This window comes from Camelus bactrianus, chromosome 13 (genome assembly GCF_048773025.1).
Source record: "Camelus bactrianus isolate YW-2024 breed Bactrian camel chromosome 13, ASM4877302v1, whole genome shotgun sequence".
NCBI classification, from domain to species: domain Eukaryota; kingdom Metazoa; phylum Chordata; class Mammalia; order Artiodactyla; family Camelidae; genus Camelus; species Camelus bactrianus.
The window spans coordinates 42,057,561-42,084,195 of record NC_133551.1 but is presented as its reverse complement, the minus strand read 5'-3'; the positions used below and the strand labels follow the sequence as shown (position 1 = coordinate 42,084,195).

The following is a 26,635-nucleotide window of genomic DNA, read 5'->3' as shown; positions in this document are numbered from 1 at the left end:
TCAAGTCCCTGCATTCAATTCTTTTGGGTATATATATATATATACCCAGAAGTAGAGTTGCTGGATCATATAGTAATTGTTTAATTTTTCGAGGAATCCTGGGAAATCATTTTTGGGAGAATGAAGATCTGGATATCAATTCACTGAAGTTTTTGTGTTCATATATTTCTTGTAAAGTCTTCATGTACCCCAGATTGAAAACTCCTTTTTCAAGTCATACTTTAGAACATAGAAGAGGTAATGTTATGTGTGGTGAAAAAAAGCATGAGTTTGGAGTAAGATAGGGGTGGCCAGTACTTAGTACGGAGGGCAAACCACTTCCCTCTAGGAAGTTTCCTTTTCCATAAAATGAGGCTAATAATATCTACCCAATAGGATCATTAATGGGACTTGAAGAGAATGAGTGAAAAGAACCTACCATAGAGCTTCACAATTCACTTGAAAGTACATTGTTTTGTGACCCTGGTACATAGGACAGAGGAACAGCCGCTGCCCTAGCAGAGCACGGCCACCCAATGACCGCCACAGATGTGCAAACGGGCAACCACAAGATAATATGGTGCTGAGTCAAGACAGATGTGTTGGGGGAGGGGCATTTTATCCTCATGAGAAAAGTCAGGGAAGTCTCTGGAAGAGGTGGCTCAAAATGTAAAGAATGAGTAAAAAGTTTTAGGCAGAGGAAGAAAGCCAAACACACAAAAGCACAAGGAAGCATGTTGTGAAGGGAACTTGAAACAATTTGGTGTCACCACAACACAAAATGCAAAGACATGAATGGGAATAAATGATATTGAAGAAGCTCCCTGAAAGGCAAAGGTAAAGATCTTGTCTTGATCCTGTGCCTTGTTTCCTCATACATTTCAAATTCTTCTTCTATAAAATGGGGATAATAGCACCTTTCTCACAAGGCTGTTAGGACTAAAGACAAATGAAATGGCATAACACACATAAAGCACTTAGAAGAGTGCCTGGCACATACTGAGGCCCAAATGTTTCTTAATGTTAGTGTTACTTTTTGAAGGTGGCAGGAAAGGATTTAAGCAAGGGAGTGGTCACATCTACATTTTGGGAAGATGACTCTAGGGGAAGGAGCATGGATTGCAGGAGAGAATATGGAGGCAAGTAGGCAAGACTACAAGGCCGTTGCAACAACTAGTCTAGGAAATAGAAAAGGCCTGCCCGTACAAAACAGTGCTAGTGAGGATGGAGGGAATTCGGATATTTAAAAAGTAGAAGAGATGAACTCTGATGTCCGTCAGAACTTGGGAGGTGCAGGGGCAGGAGGAGTCCTAGACAGAGCTCCTAGACTAGGCCCTCAAGGTTACTTTTCTTCCTGAAGTGATCTCCATCCCTCCCCTGATTCTCCAATAACAAAAAGATCAGCACAACACATTTCCTTTTAAAGTTTTATTAAAGTTTAGTGGAACAATTAATATTTTTTTCTTTTCTTTTCTTTTTTGTTAATTCCAGTACAAAAATACAGTTGACGACTTGACAAAAATGGCTCCACCTAGGGCTTGAAAGTTTGAGTTTCTCCAACAGTAACAGGGGAAAGCATGCTTCCAGCCATTGCTGCACACGCATGCGTGCCAACAGGGAAGGCAAGCCAGAGAAGAGGAAGGAAGTTGCAGGGATTCACGAAGAAACCCAGGATTATTCCCAGGAGAAAAAGAGAAGAAATAGGCTGGTCTCCTTGGTGGGGCAAAATGACTAATTTACATTTAGCATTTATTGTCTTTTAATGATAAGCTATTTGTGCAATTTTAACATTATAGAAAAGATGCTCCTGGTTTCTTTTCACCACCAAGGTGAGTAAAGCAGGAGGAAATGGAAAGATTCAAATACTGCAGTGTGAGGAGTACACCTCCAAATGGCTCAAGTTTTGTGTCACAAGGTGTCATTCTTTACCTTCAATGACAAAGAGACGTTTAGGTGAGAAGGGACAGGATCCACAGGCATGGAGACCAGCTTCTGGCAGCAGAACTCTTCCACAGTGAGAGGGCCCCTTCCCATGTGGGCAGGAGCAAGGTTTCCTGATCCGTTTAAATTGTTCTGAGTGATTCCTCAATATTCCCTTCAGTACTGCTTTCCCTCGAGAATAATCACTTTGATGAAAGAAGGGATACACTCATGTTACAACTCGTCTTCCAGATGTTTCTCTCTGAAGGCATCACCCGTCAGCCTTTCCTGAGCTTCCTTCATCCCCTGAACAACTGTGAAATAAAGGTTGAGGGGAAAAGCATGAAGCAGGTCTTAAACAGTTGACATCTGACAACCAATACAGATTTTCATATTTTAGGAGAAATATGAGAAGAGCACAGGATCTGGATTTAAGATCTAGTTCTGGATTTTAGCCCTGGAAGGTCTCTTGAATTTGTTTCCTAATCTATAAATAAGGTATAGATTTATTCACACAGATTATAAAAATTGAATGCGAGAATGAATAATACACATGCTTTATAAACTATGAAGTCCTACAAAAGTGTTAGTTACTTTGGCTTACCCTCCAAGATTAGAGCTGAACCACTGTCACAGATTGTGGATGTTCACCTGACACTAAGGGAATAGAAAACATCTTCCTATCATCCCCAAATGGATGTTGCATTTATTCCACTACCCGTGGAGGTTACAGGTCACACTGATATGTGAGTGTGTGCACGTGCTTGGAGGGAGGATTGTCTTCACTGAAGGAGGTGGTCATGTGCAGTAGCAACTATATATGGAAGAAGTAAGTTCTCAGGCAAAGGAGAACCTGGAAGGCAGGCCCTGGGTAGACGGGAGATGAAACTTCCTGTGTGTCTTGGGGCGTCTCTTTTGTGGATTTAGACATCAGGGAGGGCAGCTGTTTTGGTACAGGCTCCCCATCAACAGCAACCCAGGAGTCAGACTGAGCCAGAGCCTAGATCTCAGAAAGCAAGCCTATAAGAGGCAGGTAGTATAGTGTGTTATATTCATTTTATTTTACCTAAACCTTTAGTAAAGCCAAGTTTGAATGTCCCAGTTTCATGTTGGCTGAGCCATGGGGAATTCAGGAAGGGTCCTGTGTCCACATTTAGACTAAAGTGTTAAAGGATGATGCCAGTTCAAAATGGCAGTGGTAACTTTATGAAATTCTAAAACAAAGGTGAATTTCAAGGGTCAAGAGTTGGGGACCTAAAGTTCAGCTGCCTTCTCCATGTGGAAAATTTCCCTTGAATACCAACCTCCAGTGATCTGCATTTGGGTAAGATGATGACATTCTCCTTACCCATGGAAAGAAGAGGACTCTCCTTTCCCTATTCAGAGAAATAAAGACTCAAAACATGAAATGCTCAACAACCTGGTAGCAAGGCGATGGGGGACAGACACATGGCAACTTAGTGAACAACCCTCTTTTATAGATGGCAGGGAGAACATCAGAAGGAAAACTGACAGTATGTGGCATGAATTCAACCTCTGCCTCTAGAATGACTGTGCTCAAGGACTACAGAACAAAAAAGCATGACTCACTTAAGATTTCAACCTTCCTTCACATGTTCGTACTGGCACTGTTCCCTCTGGGTGGAACACATTTTTCGAGTGTTCTGCTGGCTAGGTCTTGTTCTTTAGGACTCAATCCAGCCTTGTGGACTCTCCATGTTGGGCTACCCTCCCCCGACACACACACCCCTTGCTTCCATAGCTTGAAATGTCCTCCACATATCTGTCCATAGAGACAAATTCTTCTTCTTCTAGGTCCAGTTAAAGTTTACTATCTATGAAATATTTTAGACTTGATCAGCTAACAGTTAGCATTCCCCTTCCTTTGAAGTCTTATAAGAATAGCTTTAGTGCAGTGGGAAAAAACTAAGTTCTGGGCCAAAATCCTGGCTCTGTGACTTATTAACTGTGAGACAATGGGCAAGTGACTATCTCTGTGAGCCTCAGTTCTTCAGTTTCCTCTGGGTCAGTTAGCTCCCAACTGGATTGTAAGTAGCCAGGAAAGAGGCTCAGTCTCACCTTTTTCCTATATTCTACCCAGGATCTAGGCAAAACCTAGTCATGCAGGAGATGCTCAGCTAACATGCTGAATTAAGTTTCCCATCACAGTCCTTGCATGTGGTTCATCCTAGTTAAATCTAGCAGCAACCCTCCCTCCTCTCTCAGCATAGCCATACCTTGCTCAGCACTGATGTAGAAATACTTGTAGCTGGGGTTTCCATTCTCATTGATGATTTCAGGACGTACTTTGCCACTGGGATCTGTAATAGACAAAACAGCACAGAGGTTGCAATAATTACAACAGGGAGGTGCTTCAAACACTGTGGTACAATAGGCCTTCTGGAAAACGAGACCTGCCCATCTTTGCAGCCCATTATCTCACCACCCTACCCCTTGTGTTTTATGTTGCTGTCATTCTTTGCAGTTCCCTGACCACAACCCAACCCTTACCCCCAACACCCCGTCTTGCCTTGGTATATGCTGTTCCCTCTTCCTGGCATGTTCCTTTTCTGCTTGATGATACTGGGATCCTATCTTTTGATTTATAGCCCCTATAGAATCTAGCAGAATGCTGAGCAAAGATGAGTGGTCACTAAATATCTTTTATAAATTTTTTTCTGTGAAGACATTTGTCTGCTTATAGCATTCCATTGCCTCAGCCTTACCATAGAGTCAAGGGTGGGAACTGCGGCTTATCTCAATCCCTGTAGTGCCTAGCACAGTCTGTGACAGAAAGCTGATGCATAAATGACTGCCGAATGGAGAAAGGATGAATATTGTCCCGTTGCTCACAAAAGCAGTTAATTAATGGGAAAAGTTTTCCTTCAGAATGTTCAGATGTTCAGAAGTTCTGACCTTCACAACTCCCCATCCTTTCTTGAAACTGGTTTTTGCTTGTTTTTGTTTTTAGCCATCCCAGTATCATTTCACTAGGGGGAGTCAGTGCCTGGATTCATTTCTCTCTCCCTGCATATCACAGATCCCTGGATTAAGACCTTTCACCTTACCCAGGAAAAGGATTCGTGGAATATAACCCCCATCAGGGCTGAAATCTTCATCTTTGGGCTCCTCTTCATCCTATTAAGTATAAACCTTAAGTTCAGATCACGTTCCCTCTCTCCTCAAAACCTTTCAGCGGTTCCCCTCTCACTTAGGGTAAAATCTCACTCAAGTCCTTGCAGTGACCTAAGAGGCCCTACATGGTCTGCCCCTGGGCACTTCTCTAACGTCATGTCCCACCCCTTGCTCAGTCTTTTTCAACCACTAACTTGCTTGCTGTTGCTGTCATTAAACCAGCCAGGCATGCTCCCTACTTGGGCTTTTGTTGTTCTTACCCTCTGCCTGGACACACTTCCCCCATTTTCCACATGGCTCACTCCCTTTTCTGCTTCAAATCTTTGTTCAAATGTCACCTTCTTCTCCAACCATCTCTTTAAAATTGCAAACTGTCCCTTCCAGCCTTCATTTTTAGCCATAGCATTTACCACCATCTGACATGTTTTATTTTACTTATTTGTCTGTCTCCCCATATTCAATTCTTCATATGTAATTTAATGAGGGCCGAGAATTTTGTCTGTTTTGTTCATTGCTGATTTCCAATGCCTCCATCACTGATTTGCACGATTCTTCTTGAAGGTATGGATTGATGAGACTGACATTTTAGCTACAATTGTGACGTTACAGTCCTCCTAAGAGATATGCCCACACAATTAGTGTTCATTTAAAAAAAAATCTCTCAAGTTGGAGAATGCTCACAGGACACATTTCTGTTTCCTTTGAGTAGTGATTCTAACTTACCATAGAAAGTGGTGAGGAGTTCAGATACATAAGAATCAATAGTAATTTTGTCACTTATGGTGTGATTCCCATTTCAGAAGTTAAATGAGGTCTTTGCCTTCAGTGAGGTGTGTCAGCATTCAGACTATCCACAAGCTATATGAGCAATCCCTTAGGTACCTCAATGTTAACCGTTAATATATTTAGAAGATTTCCAGCCCTGTGCTTAAGCAAACATCATTTTACACAAACTTAGGGCTAGAAGTATCATCACAGAGCTTCCAAGCATCCCACATTAGAAGAGCACAGCCTAAAAGGCAGCACAGCTAGGTCGCAGTACCTATTCTTATCACTTATTAGGCTCTATGATCCTGACTAAATCACCTAACTCCTTTAAGCCTAAGATGCTCAATCTGTAAAATAGGGATAGTACCAATGGCCTAAAACTCCCCTCTAACTCTAAGACCTGATATTCTGACTTGGGATTCCAAGACCTCTGTATGAAGTACATAAAGGATATCTAATGAAGAAACAAGGAGGCTGTACATATAAGCCTCACACAGAGTACAGTTTCAACTGAATCACATTTTGCATGGAGTTGTGGCCTGCATATACAACTACACCTTTAGTTCACCTATGTGAAAATGTAAAAACGTCATAATCACAAACTAAAAATGAAGGAACCTTAAAGTTTAGTCATCTTATCTAATCTCTTCCTCTACTTCCTCCCTCCCACAAATGGGGGCTGGATGACGTTCTACTGTATCTGATACAAGCCTTAGTATTAGAGTTCAAGAGAAAGACACATACCTACCAGTGGCCAGCTCTGCTGAGTAAGATTTTACACCATCAATGATGCTAATTCTAAAACAGTACAGACTTAAAATTATAGCAGAAAGGAGAAACTCTGGAAGCCTTACCTCAAGATTTACCATAACAAAATTATGGGACAGTTCAGAAATTTCTGTAGATTCTGCAAATTTGGGCTTTAAAGCTGAGGGGAGAAAAAGATTTGGGAACAGAAGAAAACGTCATTGTCATATCCAAACCCTAATTTGCTGAGTTGATTCTTATAACTAATCTTTTTTTTTTTTTTAACATTAAGACCCAGAAATCAGGACACCTGAATTCTGTTCCTGCTTCTGCCACTTTACCTGCATAGCTATGTATCTTTGAGTGACTGACTTCATTTCTCTGAAGTTGGTATCTCATTTATAAAATATGGATAATAGCATATGAATGAAAAAATTATTACTGTTTGCTTTTTTACATATTTCAACATCTATTTAAAAATAAATGTAATAAAGACAAAAGAATAACAATACTCTACCACTAATGTATACATATTATTTCACTAATGATTTACACTAATTTTATACTCCTCTTCCAACAGATTTTATTAAGTACTGTATACCAAATAAAAGAAAAACATCTGACTGTTAAGTGGCAGGGTGGTATAGCAGAGAGAATACATGCTACAAAGTAAGATAATTTGGCTCCCACCTCCTCCAGGAAGACTTTCCTACCACGCCTCATGTCTCTCACTGTATATACAACTGACCATACAACTATTGCAGCACTTAATTCCACATTCTACATAACTGTATTTTAATTGCCTCACCCTCCAACCCCCAAATATAATTGCAAATTTGAGGGCAGGGAATTTATATCATATATTTCTTTGGTATTCCTTAAAGCAATAAGCAGTGCTGAGCCAAAGTCAGTGCTAATATTGTTTAAATGTTAATATTTGAGAACACATCTGAGGTTTGATCATCTGCACCTACCTTTGCAAGCTCCACACCAGGACTTATGGATAATCACCATCAGGGGTAATCCACTTAAAGACAAAACAAAGACATTATAATCTAGTAATTCCACTTCTTGAAATGCATTCTAATAAAATGACCAACTCAAGAAGACAAAGACTACTGTACAAAGGCATACATGTAGTATAATTTCAATTGGAAAACTTTTAAGACAACCTAAATATTCAATAATAGTAGACTATAATAACAAAATTATTGCTAAGTCCTGATATTCTAGTAAATACTGCAAATTTGGACTTTAAAGCTAGGGAGAAAAGATTGTAGAAGAAAACAAATTACAGCATTTCCAAATGTTATGGTTATATAATCATTGAAATGTTAATATAGTTTTTCATTACAATGTTAAGTTAAAAGCTAGAGTATAAGATTATTATCTACAGTTTAATTTTAATTATACAAATATGTACAGAGAAAAGAGCTTAAAAAGAAATGTATGAAAACATAATTGAAGTTATCTCTGGAGAATGGGACTGTGGATTTTACTATACCTTTTCCTGTATTTTCCAATTTTGGTACAATTAAGTGTAATTTTTATAATCAGGGAGGAAAACGCTTTTTCTTTTATAAAACAATAAGCAACATAGTCCACCTGAATCAGTCTTGGCCAGCTGAAGCTCTTAAGCTCTCAAGGCTCAAATGCCAACTTGTAGAAGGGTCTGATGTAAGCAGCCATTGGCTTTCTCCATCACCCAACCCCCATATCACCATGCACTGTATAATGCTATCACAGCGTTTATCACACTGAACTGTATCTATTACTTACCCATCTCTCTTCACCAAACTTAGAGGTTCCTAAGGAAGGAACTCTTAGCTGTCTCTATATCCCCTACACCTAGCATATTATTAGTAGCAAAATCTTATATAGCATTTACTATGTACCAGGCACTGTTCTAAATATACGTAAATTAATTAATTTAATATGTGTTAAATTATTCAGCTATCTCATCATAGGCCTACTACAAATCTGGGATGGATTTGTGCCTCTAATACTTGTAAAAGCTTTTAAACCAGATGAGCAGGGCAAGCTTAGGTTAAGAAGTGGGATCTAGATAACCATAACAATAGCCAAAATGTGTTAAAACATTTTTATATTGTTCTACGTGCTTTACACACAAAATCTGATTTAAATCCTCACAACAATCCGAAGGTAGATGCCATTAATGGTTTCATAATAAAAATGAGAAAACTGACTCTCAAGAGATTAAATATTTGGCCACATAAAATATAGGTTCTACCACTTAGTAGCTAACACGTAAGTCTGACTCCAAAATCAGATGATGATAATAATAATAATAATAATAATAATAATAATAATAATAATAATAATAATAATAATAATAATAATAATGATAATACTAATCTGATAACCAACTAACTTGGAATTAGATAATGAAGAATGGAAAAGGCCTCAGAAGTTGCCTATTCCAAATCTCCATTTTATGCAGAAATCCATTCTTGTATGTCAGAAATCAGATAGACTGATGAGCATGAAATACATCACCAACCAAGGCAATCCATCCTTTTAACAGGGTCATGCACTTACAGCACTATTTAGAATGTATTGCTTCCTCCTATCTCCTATTTATCCTTCTGGAGCAGAGGTCAGCAAACTAGTGTGCAGGCCTAATCCAGTGTACTGCCTGCTTCTACAGGGCTGTGATACATAAATGTGGGGGTTTGGGGTTTTTTTTTTTTTACATTTTTAAATGGTTGAAAACAAATCTAAAGAATAGTACCTTGTGATATGTTAAAATTACATGTAATTCAGTCAGTGTACCTAGTTTTATTAAAACACATTCACTCATTTGTATACTTAGTCTATGGCAGCTTCTGTGCTACCACAGCACAGCTGATCAGCTGCAAGAGAGACTGCATGGCCCACGAAGCCTAAGATTTGCTATTTGGCCTTTACTGACCCCTGTTCTAGAGTGACAATTCAAATGTAAACTCCTCTGTGAAGGCTTCCCCAAACCACCTTCTCTCAACAGCTAGTTAGTCCTACTCCTCAAAGCATTCTAACCACCAGCACTTTTCATCCTCTAATCACCTATTTACTTATCAAAACTACTAATTTCTCAAGGGCAAAGACTGTATCTAATTTATCTTGGGAAAATACAAGCACTGGTAAGGTGGGTACCTACCATTTGTTTAAGGAAATTAATGAAAAAAAGAAAAAAGATAAGCTTAAAGTGCTATTTGTCTTGAAAAACAGAATGAAGCACAATTAATTATGTAAGCTGTCATAGTATAATATAGTCACTCTAGGTTAAAACTAAAACATCTAGACTCTCACTGAGCACTATCAAAGTACTTTTGATGAATGCATAACAAGGATTTATGTGTATCTAGAATGTTACAGTAAGTAAATTACATAAAGAACATAAAGTTACAATAAGTGAAAGAGATGCCAGCAGACTGTCTTCTTCTAAAAGATTTTATTAGATGAAATAATCTAGTGATTTTTGTCTTTCATTTCCACTAGAACCAAAGATTCCCAAGGATAGAAACCAGTGGATCTGTCTATGACCCCAGGCCCCAGGATAGAGACTAGCAAAAAAAAGTAGGCACAGTACTCAAAAAGCTCTATCCTCTGGAGAAATTTACCAAGATCTTCCAAGCTACTTCTCTGTTCTCTCTAGTTTCATTATGCTGTAAACTCAATGCCTGGCTCAGAGGCATTCAGCAAAGTATGCGTGAAGCAGTCACAACAGCTCTAGTGCCACACATCAAAATATTCTGCAGACCCTCTGATTATTCTTCCCAGAGAAGCAGAGTGTGATGGTTTCACAAAGAGCATGGCTTTCCCCCACCTATCTGGTTAGTGCAGGCTCTGGCTTAGATACTGCAAAAACATGTTGGCCAGTTGAGGCAGGTTCTCATTGTTGGGATGCATTTTGGTGTAGGAAATAAACTGACGACGAAGGCGACTCAGTTCTGCCATGGTCAAGGGCCGAGTAAACCGCAAGTGCTCTGTGGTGCCAGGAAGCTTAAGCAAGTCTCCGGGTACCGCGCTCTTCTGCGCTTCCATCAGTCCTGCCAACACCTGGCTGGTGATCTGGTCCAACTGGTGCAGAAAATTGCCGGAGGCAAGTGGCTGGGACTGTGTAGATTGATGGGGTGGAGGAGCCCGGTTCTCAAACAGCGCAGCCCTGATCTCTGCCAAGGGCAATGGCTCCTCTAAGCCCACCAAGGTGAACAAGGGTCGGTCCCAGCGGTTCCGAGAGTCGGGAGCTTCGAAGCGCAGCGCTAGGGCCTCCAGAAGTTCGGGAGTGTAAAAGTCACCCGACACAGGCTTTGCAGATTTCTCGAATTCCGGAGTCATGAGAGCTGGAAAATCTGGCGCCCTAGTTTCTTCCTGCACCAGTTCTTTAGGTACGTCTGCCTGAGTTCTCCCATTTCCTATGGAGTCCACTAGCCGCGGTTCCCTGAAGGCACCGGTGCCTGCCTCCAGAGGTCTCCCTCCCTCCTCAGCGCGCGGCCTCCAACTCACACTGACGTTCCGGTTCCGATTCTCCTCCGAGCCCGCCACCCGCGGTTCCTCGCTCAGACCCCCTGGCCGTACGCAGTAGACCAGGCAGAGCGGGGTGCGCGCCGCCCGCGCCAGGCAGTATAGTTCGTAGCGGAAGCCCTTGATGTAGTTAAGTGAGTCGAGGATGACCACGTCGTGGCGACTCAGGCGCCGCTCCACGGCGGCTCGCAGGGCCCCACGCAAGGCCTTCTCACGGACCGAATCGCCGTACACTGTCGTGTCCTCCGCGCCCAGCACCGCCGCGTCGTCCACCACGTGCACCACTCGGCCCTCGGCCGCCAGGGCCCCACGGAGCTCCTCCGCGCGCCGACTCTTGCCGCTGTACGGCAGCCCGCAAAACACCACGAGCGGCATCCTCCCAGGGCGCAGCCATGTGCAACCGCGCCGCGTCAACTTCCGGGTTACGGACGTCTCCGACGCAAACCGGAAATGCAAGCTGCACTTCCTGCCTCCCTTGACTCTTACAGGGCCTCTCGTTGCTATGGAAATAGGAGTTCCGAGCCAACTAGAGCCGGGTCCTGCTCTCTCGAAAGGAGATGGAGCTTAGAATGGTATCAGTTATTCATGTCAAATGTTAACAGTTCTCAGAAGAATGTGATATCCTGACGGCCAAACACTATATCCATCCATTTACAACGGGGCATTAAAGAGTATTAAATACTGCAGAACAATCATCACTATATTTAGCATACAGAAGACAATTCACAAATGCTAGTTCCTCTTCATTCCTTATAGTCAGTGACTCTCAGTAGCTATTCAATAACCATTTCAATCATTCAACATCTTCATGATTGGAGAGATTCAGAGATGAACGTAGAACAATTCCCTCATAGATCAAGGGTCTGAATGGGAAAGGTCAAGCACATACAAGCAAAATACACACTCTTTAAGGACGGAGGTAGGTTGAGTTGTACAAGTACAGAAGAGAAACACAAAGTGCCCATGAAAATTGCTGAAGGCTTTATCTAGGCATAGTTAGTTGATTTAGTTGATTTAGAAAAACTAATAGGAATTTTTCTTCTGGGTAAGGTTGCTAGATAAAATACAGGATGCCTAGTTAAATTTGAATTTCAGATATCAACAAAAATGTTTTTAAAAGAAGTATGTCTCATATTGCTTGTAGCATATTTTAAATTACTTATTGTTTACTTGAAATTCAAATTTAACTGGGCATCCTTTATTTTCATTTGCTAAATCTGGCAACTCTACTCCTGCAGAAGGTGTGAGACTCAGAGCCATGAAGCTGTAGGATCTGTTCCAGCAAAAGCAAGTACTATAGTTTGGTAAGTGCAGAGTGTGAGTGTTTCTGTGCAAGTATGTGTAAGTGCACATATATTGGGTCTTTGTATCTCTCTAGTACAGTATAGTAGAGAATATTCAAGTCTTGGCTCTGCCACTTACTATCTGTGTAAACTATTGTCAAGTTATTTAACCCTTGTGTATGTCAACTTCCTCTCCTGTAAAATAACAATGGTTCTTATTTCATGGGCTGAACCAATATCACAGGTTGTGAGGATTAAATAAATTAATGAATGTAAAGCACTTAGATCAATGTTCAGCCTTTCCTCCCCTGCTCTGCCTTTTCCTCCTCCTTTGTGTCAGTTTTCCATGCATAGACTAAACCCACTTGGAACTTAAGACTATTCGACTTGAGGCTATTACGCAATATGGTGTATTGGTTGAGTGTAGGCTCTGAAGCCAGAGTGCCTGGGTCTAGATCTTGGCTCCACCACTAAACCAGCTATGTAATCTTGGGCAAATTATTTAACTGCTCTGTGCCTTAATTTTCTCACTTGTAAAATGAAGGTGCAACAGTACCCACCTCAAAAGAGTTGTGAGAATTAAATGAATTAATTCACATAATTCAATGTCTGGTGCATAGTAAGCACTTAATAAGTGTTAGCTGGTATTATTATTGTTGTTGTTGTTATCAGGCAACTACTCAATTCTTGCTCTGCCTTGGCATAACCCTTCACCTGAAATTAATGCTAAGTTGATAGCTGGAAAGTGTTTTACCATCATAAGTAACCCAAAACCGTATCTTGTACCTGGCAGCTGCTTCTTTCTTTCCATCTTCTAGTGTCCTCCAATGAATGTGATCTCCAAAACCTGGAAGGAAAGAGCCTTATAAACATTCACACATGAAGAAAGGGTAAAGACCCAAGAAAGAAGAGTGGCATGTTCACAAGATACCCAGAAAAAAAGGCTTTCCTTTGTCAAGAGCATAGTGTTCAAGTCCCAACTCTACTGCTTTCTAGGTGTATGGGAGCACGGACAGTCCCATACCTCAAGCCTGTTTTCATACCTGTAAAATAGAGATAACATCACCTAATTCACAGTTTTTAAGGAAATTAAACTAAATAATGTCTATGAACTGCTTTGCAAACTAACACGGAGTATGCAAATAATACTGTAAGAATGAATGAGAATTTTCCACAGAGTAATCATAAAAAGCAGGTCATAACAAATCATTACTAGTTGGGAGACAATACAGCAATATAGTTTTAGAGTCAGAAAGACAGGGGTTGTAACTCCACTTCCTATTAAATGTGTGAATTCTGTGAATGAAGTAAATTCTCCAAGTCCCAATTTCTTCATCTATAAAATCAAGATAATACCAATACCTCCAAGTGGTAGTGTAAGGATTTTAAGATAACACATTTTTAGATAATACATTTAAAGCTATTCTTGTTATTGTTCCCCACACTTTAGCCAGAGTGATCTTTTAAAATCACATCTCTGCTGGGTAAAAAACCTTTCAGAGGCTTTTCAACACCCATAAAAGACAGGTCAAACTCTTAGAGCAGAGTTTCCCAAGCCTTTCAGAACACAGCACCTGGCTGTCTCTCCAGGCTCACTTTCCAGACTTTTCCTAAAATCCTGCACACGAAACTTTCATTTCTTAATTGCAGTATGCAATTTCTCCCCTCCAGCTTTCATAATAATCACTGTTTTTTCTTCCACCCTTGCCTCCAATTCATTTTTCAGGAATGAATTGAGAGGGCATTTCTTCTGGTAAATCTTCCCTGACTCCCAGAGCACCCTATTCTTACCCCATCACAGCACTTCCCAGGCTGAATTGTAAATGTTTATGTGTCTCTGTCTCCCTCACTCTAAAGGGACTTCCCTAAGCACTGGGACCCTATCTGTCTTACTCCCTGCTGTTTTCCTAGCATTTAGCACTGCATGTGGCCATAAGTGCTCCATAAAGTATGTATTGAGCAAGTGAATCTTATTTAGGCCATATCACATGCGTGACTTAATTTTATATCTTGAAAATGTTAGTGATCATAATAATGTGGTTATTTACTGACCACTTTATATGTGTCTGGCACACTACATGTATTATCTCATTTAAATTTGGCCTTAACAACAACCCTCTTATTTAACCTCTCTAAACTTCCATTAAAATAGGTATAATACTAGCTATATCTCATGCAATTGTTACTGAATATTAAATAAGATATATATATATATATTAAACTGAGCACACTGCTTAGCATATTATAAATGATCAGTAAATAGTAGCTTTTATTATTCTTTATAACTGAGACTTCTGAAGCTCAGAAAAGTTACATAACCTATACCATGTCACATAGCTGGTAAGTGGCTAAGTTGGAATTTAAACTTCAATTTTATGACTTTTCAGTTACTATACTATCTTCTAGGCCTTTCCCAGAAATAAGCTCAAATTTCCATCAGCATTACCACAGGGAAATAAACAGCTCACCCGGATTACACACAGAGGCAGTATCCAAATTAACCATCATCACTTTTCACTCCCAACCACATGGAGTACTGGCCAAGAGAAAATATGTCATTTGCCTAAGGCCCAAAGTCCAAACTGGAAGAGTGTGTGATTAAGTGAGAGTGAAATTGGGAGGATGCCCAGGAGGACTGACAGGTGCCTAATGTGATCACCATCATTCTACCTGTCAAAACCTAAACTCAGGCAACTGAATCCTCCTTTGGAGGGATGCCTGACAAGATAGTCTGCAGGGATATCCACCTACAAAACAATGAAATCCTACATAAAACGGACTTTCAAAATGAACTCACTGGGCTCAAAATAATAGACACAAACACAAAGCAAGCTAAAACCAGGTGAGGAATCGTGAGCAACAGGCAAAAGCAAGGCTGACCTAAAAGCAAATGTTCATTACAATGCAGCAAAATGGAGGAGATGAACCTGAGAATCATTTAACCCAGCTGTCAAAAGAAACTAAAGTGATTCCAGGTCAGTAGTTAGTAACCCTTGGTTTCCAGATGAATCAAATGCCAAACCTGTCTAGAGGAAAACATTCCTGCGTTTAGGTCTCCAGGACAGCTGATATGAAAAACCATTATGAGCTCACAATCACCGATCACCAGACACATAAGAAGTCACCACAAGTAAGAGTCAGCAGAAGCATCAAATAGATTTAGACCCCTAAGGACCTCAGATATTAGAATTATCAGCCACATGATGCAAAAATAACTATGTAAAAACATTTAAAGAAATAACACATGACATCCATCACAAAAATGGGCATGCAACAATGCACAAAATAGAGAACAAATCTGTAAAGGCACCATGTAGAAATTTCTTAAAATATAACTTGAAATACAAAATCAATGAATATTCAGTGATACAAAGGGCTATTACACCACAAAAATATGGAGGAACCTCAAATGCATATTGCTAAATGAAAGATGCCAATCTGAAAAGGCTACATAATGCAGGATTCCAACCATATGATGTTCTGGAAAAGGCAAAACTACGGAGATTGTAAAATGATCAATGGTTACCTGGGGTACATCGGGGTGGGAGGGATAAACAGGTGGAACACAGAATTTTTATGCCAGTGAAACTACTCTGTATGATTCTGTACTGGCGGATATATGTTGTCATGGGCTGAATGTGTCTCCCTTACCAAATCCATGGGTTGAAGTCTCAATCCCAGTACCTCAGAATGTGACTCTATTTGGAGACAGGGTCTATAACGAGATAACTGAGTTAAAATGAGGTCAATAGGGTGGGCCCTAATTCAATATGATTGGTGTCATATTGAAAGAGATTAGGACACAGACACATATAGAGGAAAGAACACGCAAAGATACAGAAAGAAGAGAGCCAACTATAAGAAGAAACCAATGCTGCCAACTACTTGCTCTTGGACTTCTAGCCTCCAGAATTGTGAGAGAAAGTATCTTTGTTGTTTAGCTGAGTCTGTGGTATATGTTAAGGCAACCCTAGCAAACTAATGTATATGTCACTATACATTTTGTCAAAATCCATAAAATGAAAAAAAAATCCATAGAATGTACAGCATAGAGTGAACCTTAACAGAAACCATGGACTTTAGTTAATAATAATGTATCAGTACTGGCTTATCAATGGTAACAAATGTAATACATTAATGCAAGATGTTCATAATAGGGGAAACGGGTGGGAGAAGGTGAAGAGGTGAGGACTCTGCATTTTCTGCTCAATTTTTCTACAGACCTTAAACTGCTCAAAAATAAACTCTACTAATTAAAAAAAATTCAATGGATAGGTTAAAACAGCAAATTAGAGACAGGTGAAAATACCGATCAGAAGTAATCCAGAAGGCAGCACAGAGAGACAAGGGGACAGAAATTGTGAAGGAGAGGCCAAGAGATAGCGGGTAGATAAGAAAAACTGGTATATATAAAATTGGAATCTCAGAATGAAAAGTTGAAGGAAAAGGACATATTTGAAGAGATAACATCAGTGGGGTAGGGCACTGGGTGACTGAAAAACAAGAGTGGGAGGAAAAATATACGTTTTAAAGTATTAAACCATGTTAATGTATTATACCTACTTAAAATACATTTTCATTTTTTAAGGAAAAAAGAGATAATGACAGCATTTTCAAGAACTGAGATAAAAAATGAATCTGCAGCTATTAAGAAACACAATGTACAACAATTGTAGCAAATGACAAAAACACACACACACTTAAATTGTAGTGAAACTGCAGAACAACAAAAATATTAAGATCTTAAAAGCATTTCAAAGAGAAATAACGTATTTCCATCAAAAGATCAATAATTAGACTTATAGGAACAAACTAGAAATCAGAAGACAGCAGAATGTTATCTTCAACATGCGGAAAGAAAACATCTCGAAACCCAGAATTATGTGCCTAGCAAAACTATCTTTCAGGAACAAGAGCAAAATAGACATTTTTAGATAAACTGAGGCATTTTTCCACCATTAGGTATTCACTACTCATTATTCCAATAAATAAATATTTATTGATCTGTATCATGTAGTGGTAAAGAGCATAGACTCTGGACCTAGACACACTGGCTTTGACTTCTAGTTCTGTAGCTTACTAGCTGTGTGACTTTGGGCAAGTTGACTTAACCTCAGTCTCCTCAGTTGTAAGCGGGGATAACAATAGCACTTACCTTGCTGGGCTGCTGTGAAGATTAAGTAAATTAATACATTAAAGACCTTAGAACACACAAAAGACCCCAAATTGCCAAAGCCATCTTGAGAAAAAAAGAACAAAGCTGGAGGTATCACGTCCCCTGGCTTCTGACTACACTACAAAGCATACAGTCATCAAAACAGTATGGTACTGGCACAAAAACAGACACACAGATCAACTGAACAGAATAGAGGGCCCACACACTTATGGTCAGTTAATCTAAGATGCAGGAGGCAAGAATATAGAATGGAGAAAAGGCAGTTTCCTCAATAAGCAATGCTGGGAAAACTGAACAGCTTCATGTAAAAGAATGAAATTAGAACACTTTCTCATACATATACAAAAAATAAACTCAAAATGGATTAAAGACCTAAATAGAAGACCTGAAACCACAAAACTGCTAAAAAAGAACATAGGCAGAACACTCCTTGACATAAATTGTAGCAATTTTTTTTTGGATCTGTCTCTTAAGGCAAAAGAAACAAAAACAAACATAAACAATTGGGACCTAATTAAACTTAAATGGTTTTGTACAGCAAAGGAAACCATCAACAAAATGAAAAGACAACCTACTAATGGGAAAAAATATTTGTAAATGATATGGCCAATAAAGAGTTAACATACAAACTATATAATCAGCTCCTACAGCTCAATATCAAAAAACTAAATAACCCAACAAAAAATGGGCAGACAATCTGAACATACATTTTTCTAAAGACATGGTGATACCTAACAGGCACATGAAAAAATACTCAGTATCACTAATCATCAGGGACATATAAGTCAAAACCACAATGAGATATCACCTCACACCTTTCAGAATGGCTATCACCAAAAAGACAACAAATAATAGATATTGGTGAGGACATGGAGAAAAGGGAACCCTGTACACTGTTGGTGAGAATGTAAATTGGTGCAGCCGCTATGGAAAACTGTATGGAGGTTCCTCAAAAAATTAAAAACTACTAAAGCAATTCCACTCCTGGGTATATATCTGAAGAAAATAAAAACACTAGTTTGAAAAGATATACGCACTCTAATGTTTACAGCAGCATTATTTATAATAGCCAAGATACACAAGCAACCTAAGTGTCCACCAACAGATGAATGAATAAGTAAGCCCTTGTTGGTTATCCCCCTATAAGGAAGATATGGTATGGGGGGGAAGGTATAGCTCAGTGGTAGAGCATGTGCCTAGCATGCATAAGGTCCTAGGTTCAATCCCTAGTACTGCGATTAAAAGAAATAAATAAACCTAAAATTTAAAAAAAAATTTAAAGAAGATATGGCATATGTATACAATGAAATATTACTCAGCCATAAAAAATAAATTTTGCCATTTGCAACAACATTGGAGGGTATTATGCTTAGTGAGGTAAGTCAGGCAAAGAAAGGCAAATACTGTATGTTTTCACTTATATGTGGAATCTAAAGAATAAAACAAATGAATGAATATAACAACAACAACAACAATGAAAGAGCTTAGAACAGTGTCTGGGACTGGAGAATTGCTACAAGTATTTGCTGTTAATATAATATGCCAGATACTATACTAAATACTTTACCAATATTGATCCTTGTAACAACCCTAGAGGTAGGTACTTACTAATTCCATTTTACAGGTGAGGAAACTGAGGCACAAAGTTTAAGTAACTTCCCCAAGGTCGCACAGCTAGTGATTATCAGAGCTGGAAGTTGAAACTATGCACTCAAGGTGCAGAATCCTTGCTTTTAAGCACTAAGCAATGCTGTCCTTCAATGCAGAAGGAGGAAAAGACAAAGAAGCAAGGGAGGGCACAGACAATGCAGGGCTTGATAGGCCCCCATAAGACTCTGGCTTTTACTAGGCTCTTAGAGGGTTTTGAACAAAGTAGAAACATGATGTGATTTGTTTTAACAGGATTGCTCTGGTTTCTGTGCTGAACAGACTATGTTTTATGTTGAACTGTGTCCCTCAAAAAAAGATATGTTGGAGTCCTAACCCCAGTACCTCATCTGTGACCTTATATGGAAATAAGGTCTTTACAGAGGTAGTCAAGTTAAAATGAGTCCATCAGCGTGGGACCTAACCCGTTATGACTGGTGTCCATATAAAAGAAGGAAATGTGGACATATGCACAGTGAGAAAGAACACAGCCATCTATAAGGAGAGAGGTCTGACACAGATCCTTCCCTTAGCCTTCAGAAGGAACCCGTACTGCCAATACCTTGATTTCAGACTTCTAGTCTTCAGAACTGTAAGACACTAAATTTCTAAGCCACTCAGTAAGCTTTGTTACTGCAGCCCTAGCAAACTAATAGAGGCGGGGAAAGCAAAAGAGACTAGGAAAATGGTTATTGCAATAATCCAGGCATGAGATAATAGTGGTCTGGACCAGCTGTGGTGGTAGAGGAAGAAGACGCTATCAGATTCTGGACATATTTTGAAGGTGAAGTCAAACGGATTTTGCTCTGGATGGAGGGCAAGAGAAGTTAAGGATGACACTAAAGTTTCTGGCCTGGAAGAATGGAGTTGTCATTAACAGAGATGGGGAAGAGAGTAAGTGAAGAGAGTTCTGGAAAGGAACATTAAGAGTTTGGATTTGGATATGTTCATTTTGAGATGATCACTAGACATCCATGTAGAGATGCTGAATAAACAACTGAATATCTGAGCCTGGAATTCAGGGGACAGTTATTAACATGCGGATGTTATTTAAAGCCTAAGACAGAGTGAGATCAGCAAGGGAGTGAGTATAGACGGAAGGGGAGTCCAAGAGCCCTGGAGTACCCCCAGGTTAGGGGAGATAAAGAAGAATCAGTCAAGGATGTGAGAAGGAACTGCCAGTGAGATCAGCAGAAAACCAGCAGTGCATGGAATCCTAGAATCCAAGTTGTTTCCAAGGTGTTTCAAGAAGGATGAGTTCCTATTAAATCAGAAATGACCATTGGATTTAGCAAGTGGAGAATAATGCTGACCTTGACAAGACAAGTTTCAATAGAGAAGTGAGAAGGAAAATATGATTAGAACAAGATCAAGACAGCCTGGGGGAAGAATTAGAGAGCAAGTATCAACAACTCTTTCCAAGAATTTTGCTGTACGGGGGCAGTTGCTAGAGGGAGCTGTGAATCAAGGAAGGAAGTTTATCCAATATGGAGGAAAGTACAGGCTATTGAAAGCTGATGGAAATGAGTAACAAGAAAAGAAATAAGGAATAGTGAGCAAGTAAACTGGTAAACATGTAGATAAATCTAAATATTATCTGTATACAAATTTTAGTGCTCAATTTGTAGAGTTAAAAAAAAGAGAAAAACTAAAGCACTGGCCAACAACTGCTTATACGAAAAAAGGAAATGACTGAAGTTAAAATGTTCTAAGGCTCACTAACCATGGTGGGGGTTAAGATTTCATTGGTAGATTTTGATAAATATGCAAGCAAAATTTCAAAAGTAACCACTAAAAGAAAAGAACTAGAGGGTCAACTTCCAAACTAATAAAAGAGATAAAACAAAATGATAACCAGCAAATACTCAATATTTGTCAATAATCACCACAACCATAAGTGAACTAAACTTGCCAGTTAAAGTTAAAAGATAGAAATTATTGTATTTTGGTTAAAAAAAAAAAACCCACCTCTATGATGTTTACAAGAGCACCCAAAAGAGAATGACTTGTAAAAGTCAAAAGTAAAATGACTGAAAAATATATCCCAGGCAAATGTCAGCCAAAAGAAAGTCAGGGAAGCTAGATTAATATCAGGTAAAATAAAAATTGTCCATAAAGCTGGGCTATTCAGAAACTAGTTGTCAGAGCTTACAGTCATACCATGTTATTGCTAAGAGAGACCCTAGGGCAGGGCTGTCAAATTGAACTTTCTCCAATGATGGAAAAGCTCTGTACCTGCACTGTTCAACATGGTAGCCTACCACTAGCTCTTGAGTACTTGAAATGTGGCTAATGCAACAAGAGGAGCCAAATTTTTTACTTTATTTAAATTTAATTAACTTAAAATTTAAGAGTGATATGTGCGGTGGTACTTTGTTGGATAGTACCAAGTTGGAGGTTAGTCCAATTCTCTCATATTACAAATGTCTGGAAAAGGGAAGAGGCTACTCAAAACCACAAAGGAAGCCACAACCAGAATTCAGTCTTCTGATTCCTAATTAAAATGCTTTTCCAGTGCCCCAACATTTCCCTAGCTACCCTCCTGCATTATCCCTTAGAGTAAGTCTAGAGGTATAATCTGAAATGATTCACTACATGTACAAAATTTCTTTGGAAATTCATATTAAATAGTGCATTGGAATTTTTCATAATAGTAATAATCACCATTGTCATTTTTTGATTGCTTAATTCATGTGATAATTACAATAATGTTAACAACATTAATAATGACTAACACTCATACAGCATTTATTCTATGCCAGGCACTGTTTCTCATTCTTTTACATGTATTAACTTATTTAATCCTCACAATAAACTTAAGAGGTAGAAACTCAAATTGTCCTCATTTTACAGATATGGAAGCAGACAGTGCCAGTAAACAGCAGAGCTAGGATTAGAACCTAGGAAGTGTCGTAGAGCCTCTAGTTTAAGTATCCACTGCACTTCACTGCCTCTCTAGCAAAGATAAAAATGTATAAATGAATGTGGCTTCACCAAAGCAGAACGAAAACACAGACTTCAGATCTGGAAAACCTTGATCCTTTTGTTTCCCTTCAAAAATAACTTAAATGCGTACAGTGTTTATCTTGTTACTACTTACTCCCCAGTACCACCCACACTCACATCCAAGCCAGTGTGGAACATCTGAAGACAGTCCAATTTCCTAAAGTGTCACATGCACAGCCACTTAATTTACACCAGCTATCTGCAAAGTGAGCTAAAAGCTCCCACGTCAGCAGTTCCTTCCCTAAAACATTAATTAAAAGACGGGGAAAGAAAGGAAAGTGACCATTTCCAAACACAGCATTTACATCAGAATTCCCAAGCCTTTCCTGCTAAAATTGTTTTCACGAGTGTAAGCTAAGGACTTCAGAACAGTATTATCCACTCCCTCTCAGCTGACAAAACAAAAGGTTAAGTGTCAGAACTGGCAGCCAAGTCTGAAACAAGTCGCTGTACCTGAGAGGTAAAATAACACAGTGGCTAAATAAAGTCTATCTGCATCAAACAGACCTAGTTCAGCCACCTGCTGTTTTCACGGATGCAAAACGACTAACAAAAATATCCACCCCATAGGGTTGTTGTAAATGTGAACAAGACATAGGATGGAAGGTAAATATTCCCTGTGTCAGTGCCAAAAATTCATTCTGGAGACTTGACAGAGTCATCAATTTCTGTTTCAGGCAGGAAAGCACATGACCACCCCCACTGATAATTTCTCACTTCTCCTTTATAGTCTTCAAAGGAGTTTCTTCAAAGGAGTGTATGTTGGTTGAGAGAAGAAGCCCTGGGATTTGTATCTCAGCTTGTCCACTCACGAGCTGTGTGAATCCCATGCCCCATTTTAGGTTCTTCATCTGTGAAATAGGGATGATGATAAAAAACATTATCCATCTTAGAGGGTTCTATGAGGATTTAACCAGTCAATATGTGAAAAAGGCACAGAACAGTTCCTGAAACATAGCAAATGTACAGTAAAGGTTCATCATTACACTTCATCCCACAGGTGATATATTCCAAATTTTTAGCACACAGAGAACAACAAAATTAATTTAGAACTCTAGAATGTTAGAGCTGGAAGGACTCTTAGGAGTCATTTCTAGTCCAATTCTCTCACTTAATAAATGGTACCAAGGGAAGACAAGAGCTGGCTGTATATTCTGACCAGGATTAAAACCCAGGCCTCGTGATTTCTATCCCATGCTCACACCACACCTTCCTCTTCTTAATGAAAACAGTAGAGTTATTCAGTCCCTCTTCTCTGCAAACCACCAGGCCATCTTCTAGAAAGAAGGGCTACTTAAACATCTGGGGAGAAATCTTACTCATCACTGCTTCTGGCAGCACTTTTTTGGGAGGTGAGGTGGGTGGGTTGTAATCTATTTCCCAAGAATCCAAACCCAGGAAATACAAAAAAAAAAAAAGTCTGAAAAAGCAATTCCTTTCAGGAACAATTAAGTATTCTTCCTTGGGAGGACATAATAATAAACATTAAATAAATACTTTCTAAATTTGGGACACAATATTAAATACCTTTTGTCTTTTCATTTAAGTCTCCAGTTGCCTTTCTATGTGCTCCTACAGTTACCTGCTATTTCCCTCCTCACAGTACCTAGCACAGTGCCATGTAATTGCCTGCTTACTTGTCTTGACAGTCTTCAGAGTATAAGCTGAAAAAAAGCAGGGATCTCAATGATCATGTGTACCATTCTTTTCTTCTTTCAACAAATATTCCTGCATATGAATAATAAGACAGAAATGGTCCTAGCTTACTGAGGCAGACTATACTTTCCAAAGGTGGTTGCAACAACTTGCCAATTTTACATGCTCTTTTTTACAGTGTGACAACATTCCTCCCATGGGGAAGTTGTGGGAGATGGTTAATGTCCCTTACCTTAAACATGCCACAGAGTACAGTGGAAGTGATGCTAGTGACTTGTACCACTAGATGATTAAAATGCAATGCATTTCCACCTGTTCTCTTGGGGCACTCACTCTTAGAATTCAGCCATCACAGGGTGAGGAAGCCCACAACTAGCCCATGAACAAGGACCACATGGAGAAGTAACCAGCTCAGCTGAGGCCCCAGGCTTTGAATGAAGAGACACACCTTCTCACTGTGCCTTGTTTGATGTCCTGGCCCACAGAACTGTGAGCATAATAAAATGATTTCTTTACACTGCTAAAGTTTAGGGCAGTTTACTTCACAGCAGTGGTAAATGGAACAACCACACAGAGCTTAATGTCTCACAAGGAATAGACACTGAATATGTGACTCCAAGATATTGCCTAAATGTAACACATTAACTGGAACAGGGTATATTATTTGTTGAGTGAGGTAGTTATTATGCCCATTTTGCAGATGAGGAACTGAGCTTTGAGGAGTTTAGCAATTTATGCTTGGTCTCTCAGCTGGTTAGTGGCAGAATAAATTAGAACTCAAATCTAAACCCACACTCCTAACATTCTTATTTCTCTGTCTCCCTCAGTACTTATAATTTTACACTGTTTTAAAATGGGATTGTCAGCATTTAAAACATTCTGGTCCAGAATTCACTGTGCAGTTTCATCACTAAGATGGAAACCCACATATCACCTTCTCAGAGAAGCCTCCCCTGATCGTCCTAGTTCAAGTAATGCCACTCCCTCATCCTTCCTCAGCCTTTCTACTCCACCAGTTTCATTTTCTTCCCCGCACTCATCCCTAGCTGAAATTGGCTTGCTTATTAATTTGTTCATGTCTCCACTCTCTGTCTCTCTGAATTGCATATAATCTCCATGAGAGCAGGAACCTTGTCCGTCCTGCCCACTGCTACATCCCTAGTGCCTAGGACAGTACGTAGAATATGGTAGGTAATCAAAAATTATTTACTGAATGAAAAAATGAATGCATTCAGGCACACTGATTGTCTACCCAATCTCATCACCCATCAGTAAATGTGCAAACGGAGAGGACAAAATACAATTAAAAACAACAGGACTGCAGCAGAGTCGTTCCATACAGTAAAGTCAGTACAAAAAATGGAAGGGGAGGGGAATGCATGCTACCACTCACCCACTTAGAAAAGCATAAAGCCTGAGTTCCAATGAAGATACAGGTAATGGGATGGGGGGGGGTCACACTTCGTATTCTCCATTCATAACCACTATCCCTTCACTCTTCAAAAAAAAAAATCAGTTTCTTCAGACACACTGACTGAACCACACCAAAGATAACTGTTGGTGACCCTCTAAACCCATCAGAACTTTGACCCTTCATCAGGCCTTATCTTATGCACCAGTGATCCCTCCCTGGGGTGCAGGAGCTGTTCTCCCTAGGGTAAGAAGGCAATAAACTAGCTCTTCAAGGAAAAAGTGAGGAGGGGAATCTTCAGACCCAGAGAAAGGTCTAAATACGCAGGTCCCCAAAGGCCCTATTTCTCCCAGGAGGGAAAGTGACTATGCCCGAGGATCTACCAAGTGCCAGCAGTATGCTGCACTTAAACATGTTTTTCCTAATATAAGGGCCATTCCTTACTCCAACCCAAGAATTTAGGGAGGCCTCAAGTACAACTTCCCCATCCCAACATTCCCCATACTCGCTACTTTCTACCCGATGAAATCTTACTCAAACTCCAGGAGCAGTTGGAGAGGATAAAAAGAAATCTAGGGTGGCCAAAGGGACAGAATGGGAAGGGGATCTTGTTAGATAAGAAGAGGGTTATACTGGGATATGGCCCAGGATGAGTAAAGATTGCGATAAGAACGCGGTCTGACCCTTTCCAAGCCCATTAGGTCGATCAGAAGAGGTGACGAGGAGCAGGAAACTGAAGCCCAGCAAACAGGTGGCCCCAAGACGAGGCCGCGGCTCCATGTTGGTAGGTGCGCCGAGCCACTGGGCTGAGCCGAAGCAGGGCCCGAGTCCTAGCAGAAGGTCCGCGCGGTTCTCCAAGGGAAGTTCAGCCCAACCCCTCGCGTTTCCAGATTTTTTTTTTTTTCCCTAACCCCGAAGGAAGTGATGTTAGACGGATGTGGGTGGTGCCTCCGGGGTCCGGTTTGGGACCGAGTGAGTTTAAAGGTGCAGGTCACGTAGATTTCAGGAGTTGCTGTCGAGCGCTAGTTGCTTCGGTTCTGGACATTCAGTCCGAGGACCAAGAGGGAAAAGATGAGCCGAGATAATGGGGAGTGGGGAGGAGGCTCGGGAGAACCGTTGCTGGTTGCGTCCGCCTGCAGGATAGCCCCTCCCCCCAAGAACCACGGCATTTAATATTCACTATGCAAATTATTGATCCGTGAAGTCAGCCGATCCCAACATTGGGCAAGTTGCCCATTGGCTTTGGGCCCTCCTTCCCCCTTCGCAAATTAAAAATAGACTAGACAACCGGATCTCATTCTTAGGTTCCTGATCAGGTCTCTAGGAGACCCGGCAACCCTGTTCTGCGGTGCATAGTCTCCTGCTTGCAAGAATGCCCCTTCC

General features: G+C 40.1%; 2 protein-coding genes across 2 annotated transcripts; both read right to left on the bottom strand.

The window, feature by feature from the left end:
- Positions 1–1,392: 1,392 nt before the first annotated feature.
- TXNDC12 (thioredoxin domain containing 12) lies at positions 1,393–26,164 on the bottom strand. The gene is made up of 7 exons (XM_010951799.3): positions 25,936–26,164; positions 13,143–13,203; positions 7,524–7,576; positions 6,657–6,730; positions 4,968–5,037; positions 4,137–4,220; positions 1,393–2,213 (listed from the first exon to the last, which is right to left on the bottom strand). The coding sequence occupies exons 1-7, from the start codon at positions 26,030–26,032 to the stop codon at positions 2,134–2,136; spliced, it is 519 nt and encodes a 172-aa protein (XP_010950101.1). The 5' UTR covers positions 26,033–26,164; the 3' UTR covers positions 1,393–2,133.
- On the bottom strand, positions 9,982–26,014 carry KTI12 (KTI12 chromatin associated homolog). Its single transcript, XM_045514310.2, has 3 exons — positions 25,936–26,014; positions 13,143–13,203; positions 9,982–11,936 (listed from the first exon to the last, which is right to left on the bottom strand). Exon 3 carries the CDS (start codon positions 11,446–11,448, stop codon positions 10,384–10,386), a length of 1,065 nt encoding a protein of 354 aa, XP_045370266.1. The 5' UTR covers positions 11,449–11,936; positions 13,143–13,203; positions 25,936–26,014; the 3' UTR covers positions 9,982–10,383.
- Positions 26,165–26,635: the final 471 nt, after the last annotated feature.